Consider the following 13,000-nt stretch of genomic DNA (forward strand, 5'->3'; position numbering starts at 1 on the left):
TTCCCATAACGTGATAAATATCCATTTTTTCCCCCTTTTTCTTTTTTTTTTCCTGATCCCCATAAGGGAAACTCAATTTTATAAAAATCAGTGACTGCTATGAAAAAACTAAAAATGCTAAAACTCTTGTATTTTGCTTGGTTACTTATGGTTAAGGTTAGGGCAGGGTGGGGGTTAAAGTTGTCATAGTTAGCATTAGCATTTTTCCCATAGAAGTGAATGAGCGGTCCCCAAAAGGATAGGTATATCCTACGTGTGTGTGTGTGTGTGTGTGTGTGTCTGTGCCCTATGATGTTCTACCATCCTGTCCAGGTCTCTTTGATGCTCATTCATTTGATTCCCCCCCCCCCCCCCCGAAATAAAGTCCTGATTTACATTCTTAATATATATATATATTATATCTATTTACCATCTACTTGTCTCTGAAATAAGTAGCAGCAGTAAAAAAGCAGGGATATATAAATTAATATTACATATACTGTATGGTTTCAGACAATTTTTTCTTATGCACCATTTCATGTGCAAAGTGGTAAAATGAACTTCATCCATAAAAACAGCATATCCAACAGAGGAGAGAATTTAATAAATAAAATCTAAATTACAAACACTCATCTACATACACCATCTCCACTTACAGTACAATTTGCACTCTTGGTAACAGTATCGTCTTGGTAACGGCATAAATTACCCACAATCCCCCCACATCTTCATTTACAGTAGGGGAATCTGAGCTGGATTCTACAACTTCAGGGTTTGCCACTGCAGATATTAAGGGGGACACACCGGAGGTGGAGCTTATACGTGTACGTGTGAGAGAGGGAGAGGGAGAGGGAGTGGGGAGAGAGGCAGGGTGAGATAGAGGAAAACGGTGCCTTCGGAAGTAGAGGACAGGATTACACACCAAATATTTCCTGGGAAGTGAATAGGAAAATAGAAACAGAGCAGTGAACCAGAGGAGCAACAGAACCATGGACTGAATGAAAGTGCCTGTCAATTTGGTGAGTCCCTGATATTCACAAGGAAAAAAATCAGGTTAAAAAAAATCAGATAATCTCTGTCTACTTTTTCTATATTGTATTATCTGATGCCAATTGAACTCTTTTTCTTGGGTACAAGGAATTCCTATAAAAAAGGGTAATTGAATAATGAAATCTGAATTTATTGGACTCAATAAGAGGAAAAAAATTTAATTTGTTGCACGGTTTTTAAAGCAGGCAGCTGACTGAAAAGATGCGAGTATGTAGTTTTATTTGGTAATTGTGCCTTGTGATTGTGTTTTCCACTTCTGAGTGCCACGTCCTTTCCCAAAACTGTTCACAGCAATTTTCAGTTGGGTATTTCAGTTCTGTCACTGACCTGAGATTACAGTCAAAATCGGTGTTTTGAAATGTACCTATATCTAATGCACACAGAAGGCGCTCAGACAAAAAGCTGTACTTTTCCTGACAAATGCTTTACTACAAGATCAGCTGCAATCCATAGAAATATACCAAAAAAAATACAACATGATACACTTGGATTTCTAACAGTTCCATGGGTAATGATTCATGCTTTTAAAATTGAAGTGAAAACCTTAAAGGCAGAAGCTACTTCAACCTACTCAACTGCAGATTATAGTATGATATGCCAGGGATGACTGTCTGCCTGCTACACGGTTCCGATTGCTGCCTTTGCCGTTTGCTTGTTTCTTACGTTTTCCTAACCAGAACTTAAGCACAGAACTAAACAGACAGGGAACCTGAAACCGGGAACTTGGTTATAGCATGTGAATGAAAGCTGCTAGGATGCTTAAAGAATCTCATGTAAATGTCAGAGAGACAGTCACTGCACAACACTGACGCTGCAGTGTCAAAGTGACTTTGATCACTGAGCCAGTGCTTCTGGCATCAGGACTATGGGAATCCTTCTCGACGACAGCGGGTAGCTGTTTCCGTTCCCCCTGGGGGTCTATCTGATAAGTGAGGTGGCTCTAATGAAGCGATTAATCCCAGTTTCCAATACTCCTTATAAATGGGGTGTGTCAGAAGTGGCAGGATTCCTGTTGCAGGTGGTGACTGATTTGCTCAGCATTTTGCCAGCGGGGAATGCTGTGCTTTCTCCAAGTGTGAAGGATGTGCAGGGATGCAGCTGTAAGTACATGGCAGGTGCCTCCAGAATCACAGAGCATCAGCGAACAAGCAGAACATGTGCATTTATACGAAAAATAAATGTGGCTTTTTATTGGCGTGCAAATATTTTGTATTTATTTCATTGCTGGATGTGGGCCTTTTGTTAAGTAACATCTGGATTGTCTTGCATATTAATAAGCAGTTTTAACTGGCACCTGTTCATTAAACCACACTGATGGTCAATAAAAATGATTATGATATTTGTTTTGTAGTAAAAACTATTACAAAAACCCCACCCAAAATAAGTATTAGTTATATTATTCAGAAAAATATAAAGCCATTTGCAAGCATAACTATGTGATACAATTTTATAAGTAAAGTCTAAAGATAGGGGCGGCATGGTGGTGCAGTGGTTAGCACTGTTGCCTCACACCTCTGGGACCCGGGTTCGAGTCTCCGCCTGGGTTACATGTGTGTGGAGTTTGCATGTTCTCCCCATGTCGTCGTGGGGTTTCCTCCGGGTACTCCGGTTTCCCCCCACAGTCCAAAGACATGCTGAGGCTGATTGGAGTTGCTAAATTGCCCATAGGTGTGCATGTGTGAGTGAATGGTGTGTGAGTGTGCCCTGTGATGGGCTGCCCCCCCCATCCTGGGTTGTTCCCTGCCTCGTGCCCATAGCTTCCGGGATAGGCTCCGGACCCCCCGCGACCCAGTAGGATAAGCGGTTTGGAAAATGGATGATTAACAGTAAGTAATTCAAACATAATTTCTTGTATTGGACATAAATGCACCTGCTTCATATCAAGAAACAAACTAACTAGTTAATCAGAAAAAAAAAATCTCCTTAATGATCTGAAGCCTAATGGAACACAGTCTGATGCAGCCTTGCCATTGTGAGCTGATTGGAAAAGCAAATGAAAATCGACAATATAGATAATGGCATTGCTCTTCATCCTTCAGTCACTCTCTGCTGCCTTTATTTATGTGTTTGTTCAGGCACGGTAATGATTTTTATTGCAAAGTGACTTGCTGTCTGCATATTTCTTAAGGTTTATTAGGTGCTTTGAGCAACAAAAAAAATGTTTTTGGTATCTCATAAAAGATAATCGCATCGCTTAATATCGTGGGAAATATGAGCAGAGACAAGGAGCTCAGTTATATTCTCAAAATGACATTCTCACGGGGGATTTGACAGGTTTAGAGACTGCTGATGGAGGATGATGTATATTTGTACTCTAAAAAGGCAGAACTTTTTGTTTTAAACACAGAATACAAGAAAACTGCAGAGCTTTCAAAATAAAATCACCATTGAACCGACTACCTGTGTAATTACTTTCTGTTAATAGGCCTATATTCTCTTAACAGAAGTTTTGCATGACATTTGGTCATAGAATTACCAAACATGAACTTTCCTGAGATATATACCTTTTACAATATATTTAATATCTATTATGTAATTGTACATCTGTCCCAGTTTGTCCTTTAAAATACTTTTTTGTATGGTTTGTTGGTTCATTAAGGAATCATTTGTTATACCTAAAAGGTAAATGGATTTTCAATCTGTTATGGTCCAGCATTCATCAGAATTGACAAATAAAAATGCTCTTCCAGTTAAATGGCATTAGATTTATAAATTAAAATCAATGCGGAACCTGCAATGTGGGATTATTGCATCTCCGTCTCAGACTAGTGCAGCCACATCGTTGATAAACCCACAGGAAGGTTTGGATGACATCATATCTTGGATGGATTCATAATGAAATTAGTATAGACCGCCCCCAGTCTGTGTTATCCTCATGCATGTATTCTTAAACTACAACAGTCCATAATACTTTTATCTATCCTTGCTATAGGATGTCAGAGATTGATGCTTTTTTCCTGCTTCACTAGCAAACTATGGCTGACCAGGAAGACATCAGTAAGCTGGGAGGGCACTGGAACATGTCGGACAGCTACCAGCGCAACCCAGCAGCGCTGATCGTCTCGGTGGTCTTCTCCCTCATCTTCCTGCTCGGCACCGTCGGGAACATCCTGGTCCTGGCCGTCCTCCTCAGAAACGGGCAGATGGGCCACAACACCACCAATCTCTTCATCCTTAACCTCAGCGTGGCTGACTTCTTCTTCATCATCTTCTGCGTGCCCTTCCAGGCCACCATCTACTCGCTGGAGGGCTGGGTCTTCGGCTCCTTCATGTGCAAGGCCGTCCACTTCTTCATCAACCTCACCATGTACGCCAGCAGCTTCACGCTCGCCACCGTCTCTGTCGACAGGTATTAACCATAAACGATTAACGGCTCGTCTTTCAAAGCCTTATTTAGGAGTGCATTGCGCAGAGAAAATAAACACAAACAAAGACAAAGTTACGTTCAATATCTTACAAAAGCATAGTTTGTTTGCCCCAGATACATTAATATTTACAAAACACAAAAAGCCTCTGTTACATTTGTTTATTTACCAGATGCTTTTGTTTAAAGTGCTGTACAAGTGAGGCAAATAATGCATTAAATACAGCTGCCGTGGAATCCACTAAATATAAATATAGCAAAGCTGAGCTTCCAGTTAAGGCCCAATAACAAATGTGAGTAATATTACTTACATAATACTCAGTTGTGAGGTAGCCTACTGGGGCTGTTACCCAACAACTGCAAATGTGTGACTCCATGGAGCGTCCAGACCAGGCGCAGACGTCTCCTCCCATGGCCAGAGCTCATTCTCCTCGAGCTCCAGTCATTAGGGCCAAAGTGCTATCAGCTTCTTAGAATTCAGAAATGCATTATTAACATCTAAGCGTGTCCCTCGGAGAAGCGGTGAATTAAAACGCCAGCAGGGAAAACTAGGAAGCCTTAGTCCTGGGGGGGGGGCTAAGGAATGATGCAGGAATGATGGGGAGAGATGCAGGTGTAGCAGTCGGGCTGCAGGATTATTCTGTTTGAGTGAGCGACGCCCTCCAGTAGCATCTTTTATTCATGACTCATCCATAGGGCCGTCCTTTATCCGGACGGCATTTTGACAGGGTATAAATTACAGGACCTTCGTCTCGTAGCTCTGCTGTGCTGCTATGAAGAATCCTTCATGACTAAAAAATGTTTACAATCACTGCAACCCTACAATACATATCCAGTGGGACGGAGGAATGAATTGGTGGAAGTTTACAATCAAAATATACAGTATGTGTTTGTGTGTGTGTGTGTGTGTGTGGGGGGGGGGGGGGGGGGGTGCATAGATCGCATCAGCATTGATCACACAGGGTGTAAAACGTGAAACTTCCTTACTTTTGTGGACATTTTTCAGGTCCCCATAAGGGACCTGAAACGTTTTACAAAAAAATCTGTGAATACAATCCAAAATCTAAGAAGGCCAAAAGTCCAGCATTTTGTTTGGTTACTTATGGTTAAAGTTAGGGCTGGGTAGGGGTTAGGGGTGTCGTGATTGGGGTTATGGTTTTCCCCATAGAAATGAATGGAGAGATGGCCATTGGGATAGGTATGCCAACATTATGTGTGTGTGTGTGTGTGTGTGTGTGTGTGTGTATACATATATCTTAAGGTCCGACCATCATCAGAATCCCCACCTCATCAAATCAAATTCAAACCACTCCCCCACCGTCAGGCACACGGTGTACATATACAGCAGTGTTTCCCAACCCAGTCCTCGGGGACCCTGAACAGTCCACGTTTTTGCTCCCTCCCAGCTACCAGCCAATCAGGAACATCGAATACCTGGTACACGTGCGCTAGGAGCTGAGAGGAAGCAAAAACATGGACTGTATGGGGTCCCCGAGGACTGGACTGGGAAACACTGATATACAGTATAAGCGCAACATATAAATGTGACGTTCTGTACTGTGGACTCTGTACTCATGATCACAATGTCACAGTTCAAATGATTAGCAGAGTGATTTCACCATTGGACCCTTGAGTCTGACCCTTAACCCCAAATCCTCAAAAGACTAGCTGTCCCTGCTTTTTCAACCGTATATCAACCGTACTTGACACCAATAATACTGAATAAAATCTGCACTGTAGATACAGTGCCTGCCTGTTTTGGTCCATCCTGCTGATGTTAGCCCAGTGCTGTAATAACTGTAAGGCCGTTTCTCTGTGCTGCACAGGTATCTAGCAATCCGCTACCCCCTGCGCTCCAGGGAGCTGAGGACACCAGTGAACGCTGTAGCTGCCATGGCAGTGATCTGGGGCCTCTCGCTGATCTTTGCCGGGCCGTACCTCAGCTACTATGGGCTCATTGACTTCGCCAACGGCAACGTGTGCGTTCCCAGTTGGGCGGAGTCCAATCGGAAGGTCCTGGACACATGCACCTTCATTTTCGGCTACGTCATCCCTGTACTCATCGTCAGCCTCTCATATACCAGAACTATAAAGTACCTCTGGACTGCTGTGGACCCTCTCGATGGCATGTCTGATTCCAAGAGAGCGAAGCGAAAGGTGACTAAGATGATCATCATCGTCACCGTGCTCTTCTGCATCTGCTGGCTCCCCTACCATGTAGTCATCTTGTGCTACCTCTATGGTGACTTCCCCTTCAACCAGACCACCTACGCATTCAGACTGCTCTCCCACTGCATGGCCTACGCCAACTCCTGCCTCAACCCCATCGTCTACGCCCTGGTGTCCAAGCATTTCCGCAAAGGGTTCAAGAAAGTGTTTAGCTGCATCCTCAGTAAGAAAGGCAGGAACAGGGTGCATGTCATGCATGTGGCCAACATGGCTCCCGGGTTCGAGGCCGCGTCGACGGAGGTTTCTCAGATGAATGAGGAGAACATTCAGCCCAACGGCCATGAGATGGTCAGTTCTCCTGTCGTTCCCCAGGGAGCCCAGGTGACTGTGACTTCGCCGTTCCAAAAGACACCATCAGAAAAACTCAAGTAAGATATGAGAGGCCACTGCGACACAAAGGAACATGCCGAACGGAAAGTGGCAGAACACGTGAGAGTAGTTTGTGATGGTCTAGTGTGACAGTATTTCCACCAGGTTTGTTGCATTTTTCACATATTATGCAACTTGTATATATTGAAAATCTTATTAAACTGAAGAACTTTGGCATGCCAACAACTGTATTTTTATCTCTACATGAAATTTCTCTACAATGACATTCCTGAAAATGTTACATTAATTGAAAATTCTCCTAGTTACAACGACCACTATGATGCATTCTAAATTGATTTGGTACTTATGCTCATACATGTTTCACCAATAAAACTGAATTCAATGAGAAACTGCAACAGAATGGGAGATCTAGCCGTGATGTCATCATCTTCTGATCAACATGTCCGTGAAAATCTGGCCATCACATGAAAAAAACAACTTTTCAAACTAGTTGTTTATCACCTGTGAGTCACGCGTCTGTCTGTTGCAGTGCAATTATGTTGTTTTTTAATAACAAAGCCCTTCCCTTCTGCCTGTCTCAAAATAACATTTAAATGCTAATTAAAATAATTTCTGGCAATTTTCCCATCATTTAACCATAACCATGTAGCAGTACGTGTTATGGTGAGCTTGTGTTTCAGCCCCGGGGTATGAGGCAGGGCTTACAGTGAACCACCATGACACCATGTGATCTTCTGTTAATCGTCACAAATAAGACACGAGTCTTCAGTGTCACTGCATGTCATACAGCAACCCCCCCCCTTCCCCCAGCCAACAGAACAGTGTGCATAGGACCATGAATATAGATACACATACACACATGTACAGACATAGAAATACGCAATAAACAAGAAGTATGAGAACAGTAATGTATACGGTGCTCACAGGAAGTCTAGGGACACTTGCTTAATTCAGTAAAAGATGTTGCAAATTTATTGGTTTCATGACAAAAGTCCACTGTCAAGCAATTGACACCATTTGGAAAGACCAGCCTGTCCAACATCTCACTCTGAATCAAAGGGTATTAATATGAAGTTGGCTCACCCTTAGTTGCTATAACAGCCTGTTCTCTTCTGGGAAAGCTTTCCATTAGATGATAGAACATCGCTGGTGGGATTTACTGCCATTCAGGTTGGGTCCCTTTCTGTGTGTCTGAGTAGCTGCCATTTCATAGCTGAACTTGCTCCCACATGTTTCCACTTCACAATCACTTCACTTGCGATTGACCAGGGCAGCTCTTGCAGGACAGAACTGTGGAGAGCAGACTTGTTGGAAAGGTGTCCAACGGCATCCAGTGACGGTGCTTGGCTGAATAACCTTTTCTGTATGACCCCCAATTCTGCTGCAGATTGCATGTCTGTGTGCTTAATTACACACCTGTATGTCAACAATGGGTCTGGCTTACTTGGCTAATTCCAGTAATTACTATGGGTGTCCCAATGCTTTTGTCCATATAGTGTATCTCCTGCACAGTTTGGTTTTCATTAAGTGGCTTTTTTCCAGTTCTGTTCTTATTAATTGCAACTGTACTAACTGGCTCCCAGAGGGATTCTGAACACAAATATTTGTTTTATGTTATTACAAAGGTCTTACTAATGAAAAAAACTCCTAATGATGCTTGTATAGAAGCTATTTAACTCAAAACATCTCTTTTAGAATTATAATTTGGGTTTCAATTTAATACTACTTGAAATGAACGTTTTACTCAATACTATTGGATGTTTCCAATGTGATATATATTTTTTGTAAACAAATGAGTAAAGTAATGATTTTTATTATAAAACCAATTAATTAGCAATATTTTTACTGAATTAAGCAAGCGTATCAAGTATTTTTTTAAGCACTGTAAGTAAAGTATTTGTGTAACAGTGTAACATAAAATTCATGCAACACATTTTAATATGGCAATTAATTTCTTACATCATCACTCTTCTTATGTTCTTTTGCTTTCTAATATAAAATCTCTCAAACCCTCAATCTCTCCCACTCCGAATATGAGTCCGCTTCTCCGCTGTTTCATCACTGACTCAGACGTCACCCCTGTCATGTCCCAGACTGTCAGCCTGTCCGGTCCTTTGAGCTCTAAGCTGGTGTGACATTAAACACATTTAGTGCCAGCAAAGCCGTGCTCATCAGAAATCGCACGTAGCATTTAGCACATAGCATTTAGCACATAGCATTTAGCACATAGCATTTAGCACATAGCATTTAGCATGCAGAACCCAAGCCTGTGTGGAGACCTATCAAACCCAGTACATTTCATTCAGTCACTCTGCTAAGGTAATTTTCATATAGTATTTGCATCAACCACCTACACAACCCCCCAACAACCAGTTTATGCTCCAAACCCTCATAAACAAACTGAAATTACATAACATCTCTCCAAGAAATAATTGTTAACCATTTCTTTTATTGGCCACTCAAATATTTTGTTCTTTTGCCCATCTACCCATCCATCAACCCATCTTCCTAATCAGATATCTGGTACACGGTGACTCAATTAATACATTTCTTTGGGCAAAAGTTACCAATAACAAAGCACCTTCTCTAGGCCATAACCCATGGCAAGACATTGGGTATATTTATGTCCGTCTAGTTAAATCTGATCTCATTCCAATTTAATGACAACATAAATAATTAACTTTTCATGATGTTCAAATACGTTTATTATGGCTCCAGGCGATGCAAAGTGCCGTCATGCGTAAATGATTCGGCAAACGCTGCATTTCTTAATGCTTCCCATCAACAATTTATCAGCATGATTGTTTTCTTATTCTGCTTTTCCAAACCCAGCAGTGTATTTGTTTTCTTTATAAATCCATGAGCTGCCTTGGGAATCAAGACAGGAGATGTGAAGGCTGGTAATAATCCGAGGACACGTGCAGGGAGACATCAAGCTCAGCAGTGACTGACGTCATTCCCTCTGACTGAATTGCATTAAAGTTGCTCTGAATGTGACTTCAGCACATCAAAGCAAAATGCACGTTAACAAATTAAATGAGAACCTTATAAAAGCACTAATGGATCCATTTAGTCAGAAACCGCACATTTTTACGACCACCATTGATGAACTTGCATTTTTGCTAGTAGCCCACTACAGGCTGGCCAAATGCCAATAAGTACACTTATTTTGTTTTAAGTGTCTTAGTCCACCTACCTACTAATGGTTCATCATGGTCAGGGTCATGAGGGGCCCTGGAGCGTATCCCAGGCAGCACAGAGCACAAGGCAGTGATACAGTCTGAATGCAACACCAGTCTATCAAAGGGCTCACACACACACACACACACACAGGTTTGTACTTATATCTCTGTGAGGACACAGACTCTAACCCCAACCTGACGACCTTAACCCCTAACCAGCCCTAACCTTATTACTTATAAGTAAGCAAACAAAATACGAGACTTCTGGCATTTTTAGTTTTTTGATTGCATTTGTAGATCTTTGTGGGGACCTGAAAAATGGTCCCCACAATGTCAAAATAACAGGTTTTTATTACATTGGTGGGATCATTGGGGAACAAAGTTTGAGACTCCTGCCAAGCGAGTACAGGCTCTAAGCCAATGAGTACCAATCGATAAGGTCATTTTTAACAAATTATTGTTTTTATTCTAATTACAAGTTTTGCACAGGTAAACAGCACAATATTTTCATCGTAAAATACGTAACAGTAGCCTGTTTTGTCCTTGTTACTTCTTCCTTTGAGGGGTGTATAAAATGCGTTATTTTCATTACTCCATCATTTTTACTTGATATTTTTTCATTGCTAAATCGACAAGAATCAGGCTAAAACGTCAGACACCCTAATTAATTCGAGATAATACAGTACTGTGTAATAATGTACAATGTACTTGCATTTAATGTGATTAATGACGGTGTGTAATTCATTAATTATACTGTACCTTAAGTATGTACACGAAAATCACATTGTACACCAGGTCTGCGGACGGTTTGCAGTTTTGACTTTTTCCACAGTAGGTCTTGGATATTGGGGGACTACTGCGATAATAGTAATAATAATAATAATAATAATAATAATGACCTTAATTTCTCCGTCTTATTTATTATAATAACAATTTGACAAGGCTCATGCACACCTGACCTTTACAGGAAATACGAGATGACACTGTTTGGTTTACAGCAGGGGTTAGCAACCTTATCCGCAAAGGGCCGCTGTGTGTGCAGGTTTTCAATGCAACTCCCTAATTAGATGACTATTTAGACGACTGATTGGATGAAGAGTCCTCACACCTGGGTTTGAACAGCTGACCTAAAGGTTATCCCAAAGACCTGTATACATACCGGCCCTTTGCAGATAAGATCAAGTACACCTCGCTGCAGCCTGCGGGATGGAGCGGGGTGAGATGTGGGAGGAGCGAGATGTCACTCAGCTACCATATATGGGTGCAATGACTTTAATGGTAATCAGGGGATTAGGGTTATGGTTAATTTAAGTAATAACGTTAATGTGTATATTTTCCTAATCTTGCATCAGTGAATTGCGAAACCTAATGTTAACGTGTTTCTATACCAATGTGTTCTGCTTGAAAAGCCATAAAGTCATGCGCAGCGTTTGTAGACATTATATTACTTAGACTAGTAAACACTAAGATCCTTCAGCTCCTAATTACCGTGACACGTCTAAACAACGAATGTGCTCCGTGTCATCCGCCATCTTTACATCTTGTATCCTTATATGGTAATTGCGTGACATCTCGCTCCGCCCACATCTCGCTCCGCCCACCCCTGCTTTATAGCATGTTACACCCCAAACACACCCAGGAGTAATTACAACCTTTTGTCACAGTTAAACAAGCAAAAATGGATTTGCCGGCACCCTAAAAGAACTTGAACGTACACTTTAGATGATGTGCATTAGATCTTTATAACAGGGCCCTAAATTTTGGCAATGTGTGAGGAAACCCAGGGAACACAGTAAGAGCTTGCAGGGAGGGTGGGCTTCAAATCCGCAACCTTGGAATTGTCAAGGCAACACTGCTCTCCTCTAAGCCGTCCGTAAAAATGTGCTCTGCAAACATTCATTAAGAAATTATAAATCATTAATTCACACACAGTGCTAAAGTTAATCCATCAGATTTTTTATATTTCAAGAAACGTTTGCAGAACCCACTAAGGTAAAATTAACTTTGATTAAGTTGCGGAAATATAAATTGTGTGTCATTGACAGTCTTCTAGAAAGTTCTGAGAGAAGGACCATGTTTGCAGTTGCCTGGGAGGGGGCATTCATTTGCCAAAAACAATCTCCAAAATAACTTTAAAGAATTAATTGGAATGTTCCTGTTAGCACTTATTAAGTGCAGGTATTGCTGCCCACTGAAACTGGCACTGCGCTACTGGACTCAAACTCTACTGTTGAGAAGAATGACTATTTACTTACCTGCCACTTCCCAGAGGAATAAAACAGCATTATGCCTGTACGCCTGTAGAGCTTGAGAAAGGCAGCAGCATCATACATTTAATGGGATGAATCCAAATGTGCAGACAGCAATGTTACTGTCTGCAAAAGGTGGCTGGGTTCACAGATGCATTTTTAGATACGAGTGCACAACACTATTGCCAAAACGCTGTTGTGCGTGTTTACTACACCATTACTACAGAACCACCAAGTGCATAGAACAGATATGGAGATGTTTAGGCAATCATGGATAATATATTTTTTTAATGTACTGAAATTTCCATTTATACAGTGTAAAATTGCTGCTCGTTTCAGCTAAAAATGCAGAACAGCTCACTGTGCAAAATATCAAAATAGAAAGTGTCGTGTTCCCAAGACAACCAGATCCGAAAATTTGTCACGGCATGTAGAGACCTTTTCAGCGCTATTGTTTCGATGCGTGTCCATTATGAGGTTCTGGGCACTTCTCAACTTATAAATGCATTTATAAATTACAACTGCATCTGCTGAAAGCACTCAAATGTCATTAGTCATCAACATGAGTTGATGAGTTATCATGGGACGGACAGGGATGACACCTCCTCTATTGGGAA

General features: G+C 41.5%; 1 protein-coding gene across 1 annotated transcript; it reads left to right on the forward strand.

The window, feature by feature from the left end:
* Nucleotides 1–961: 961 nt before the first annotated feature.
* LOC125742422 (galanin receptor 2b-like) lies at nt 962–7,183 on the forward strand. Its single transcript, XM_049014405.1, has 3 exons — nt 962–998; nt 3,999–4,378; nt 6,220–7,183. Exons 1-3 carry the CDS (start codon nt 978–980, stop codon nt 6,992–6,994), a joined length of 1,176 nt encoding a protein of 391 aa, XP_048870362.1. The 5' UTR covers nt 962–977; the 3' UTR covers nt 6,995–7,183.
* Nucleotides 7,184–13,000: the final 5,817 nt, after the last annotated feature.

Source organism: Brienomyrus brachyistius, chromosome 5 (assembly GCF_023856365.1).
Source record: "Brienomyrus brachyistius isolate T26 chromosome 5, BBRACH_0.4, whole genome shotgun sequence".
NCBI classification, from domain to species: Eukaryota; Metazoa; Chordata; class Actinopteri; order Osteoglossiformes; family Mormyridae; genus Brienomyrus; species Brienomyrus brachyistius.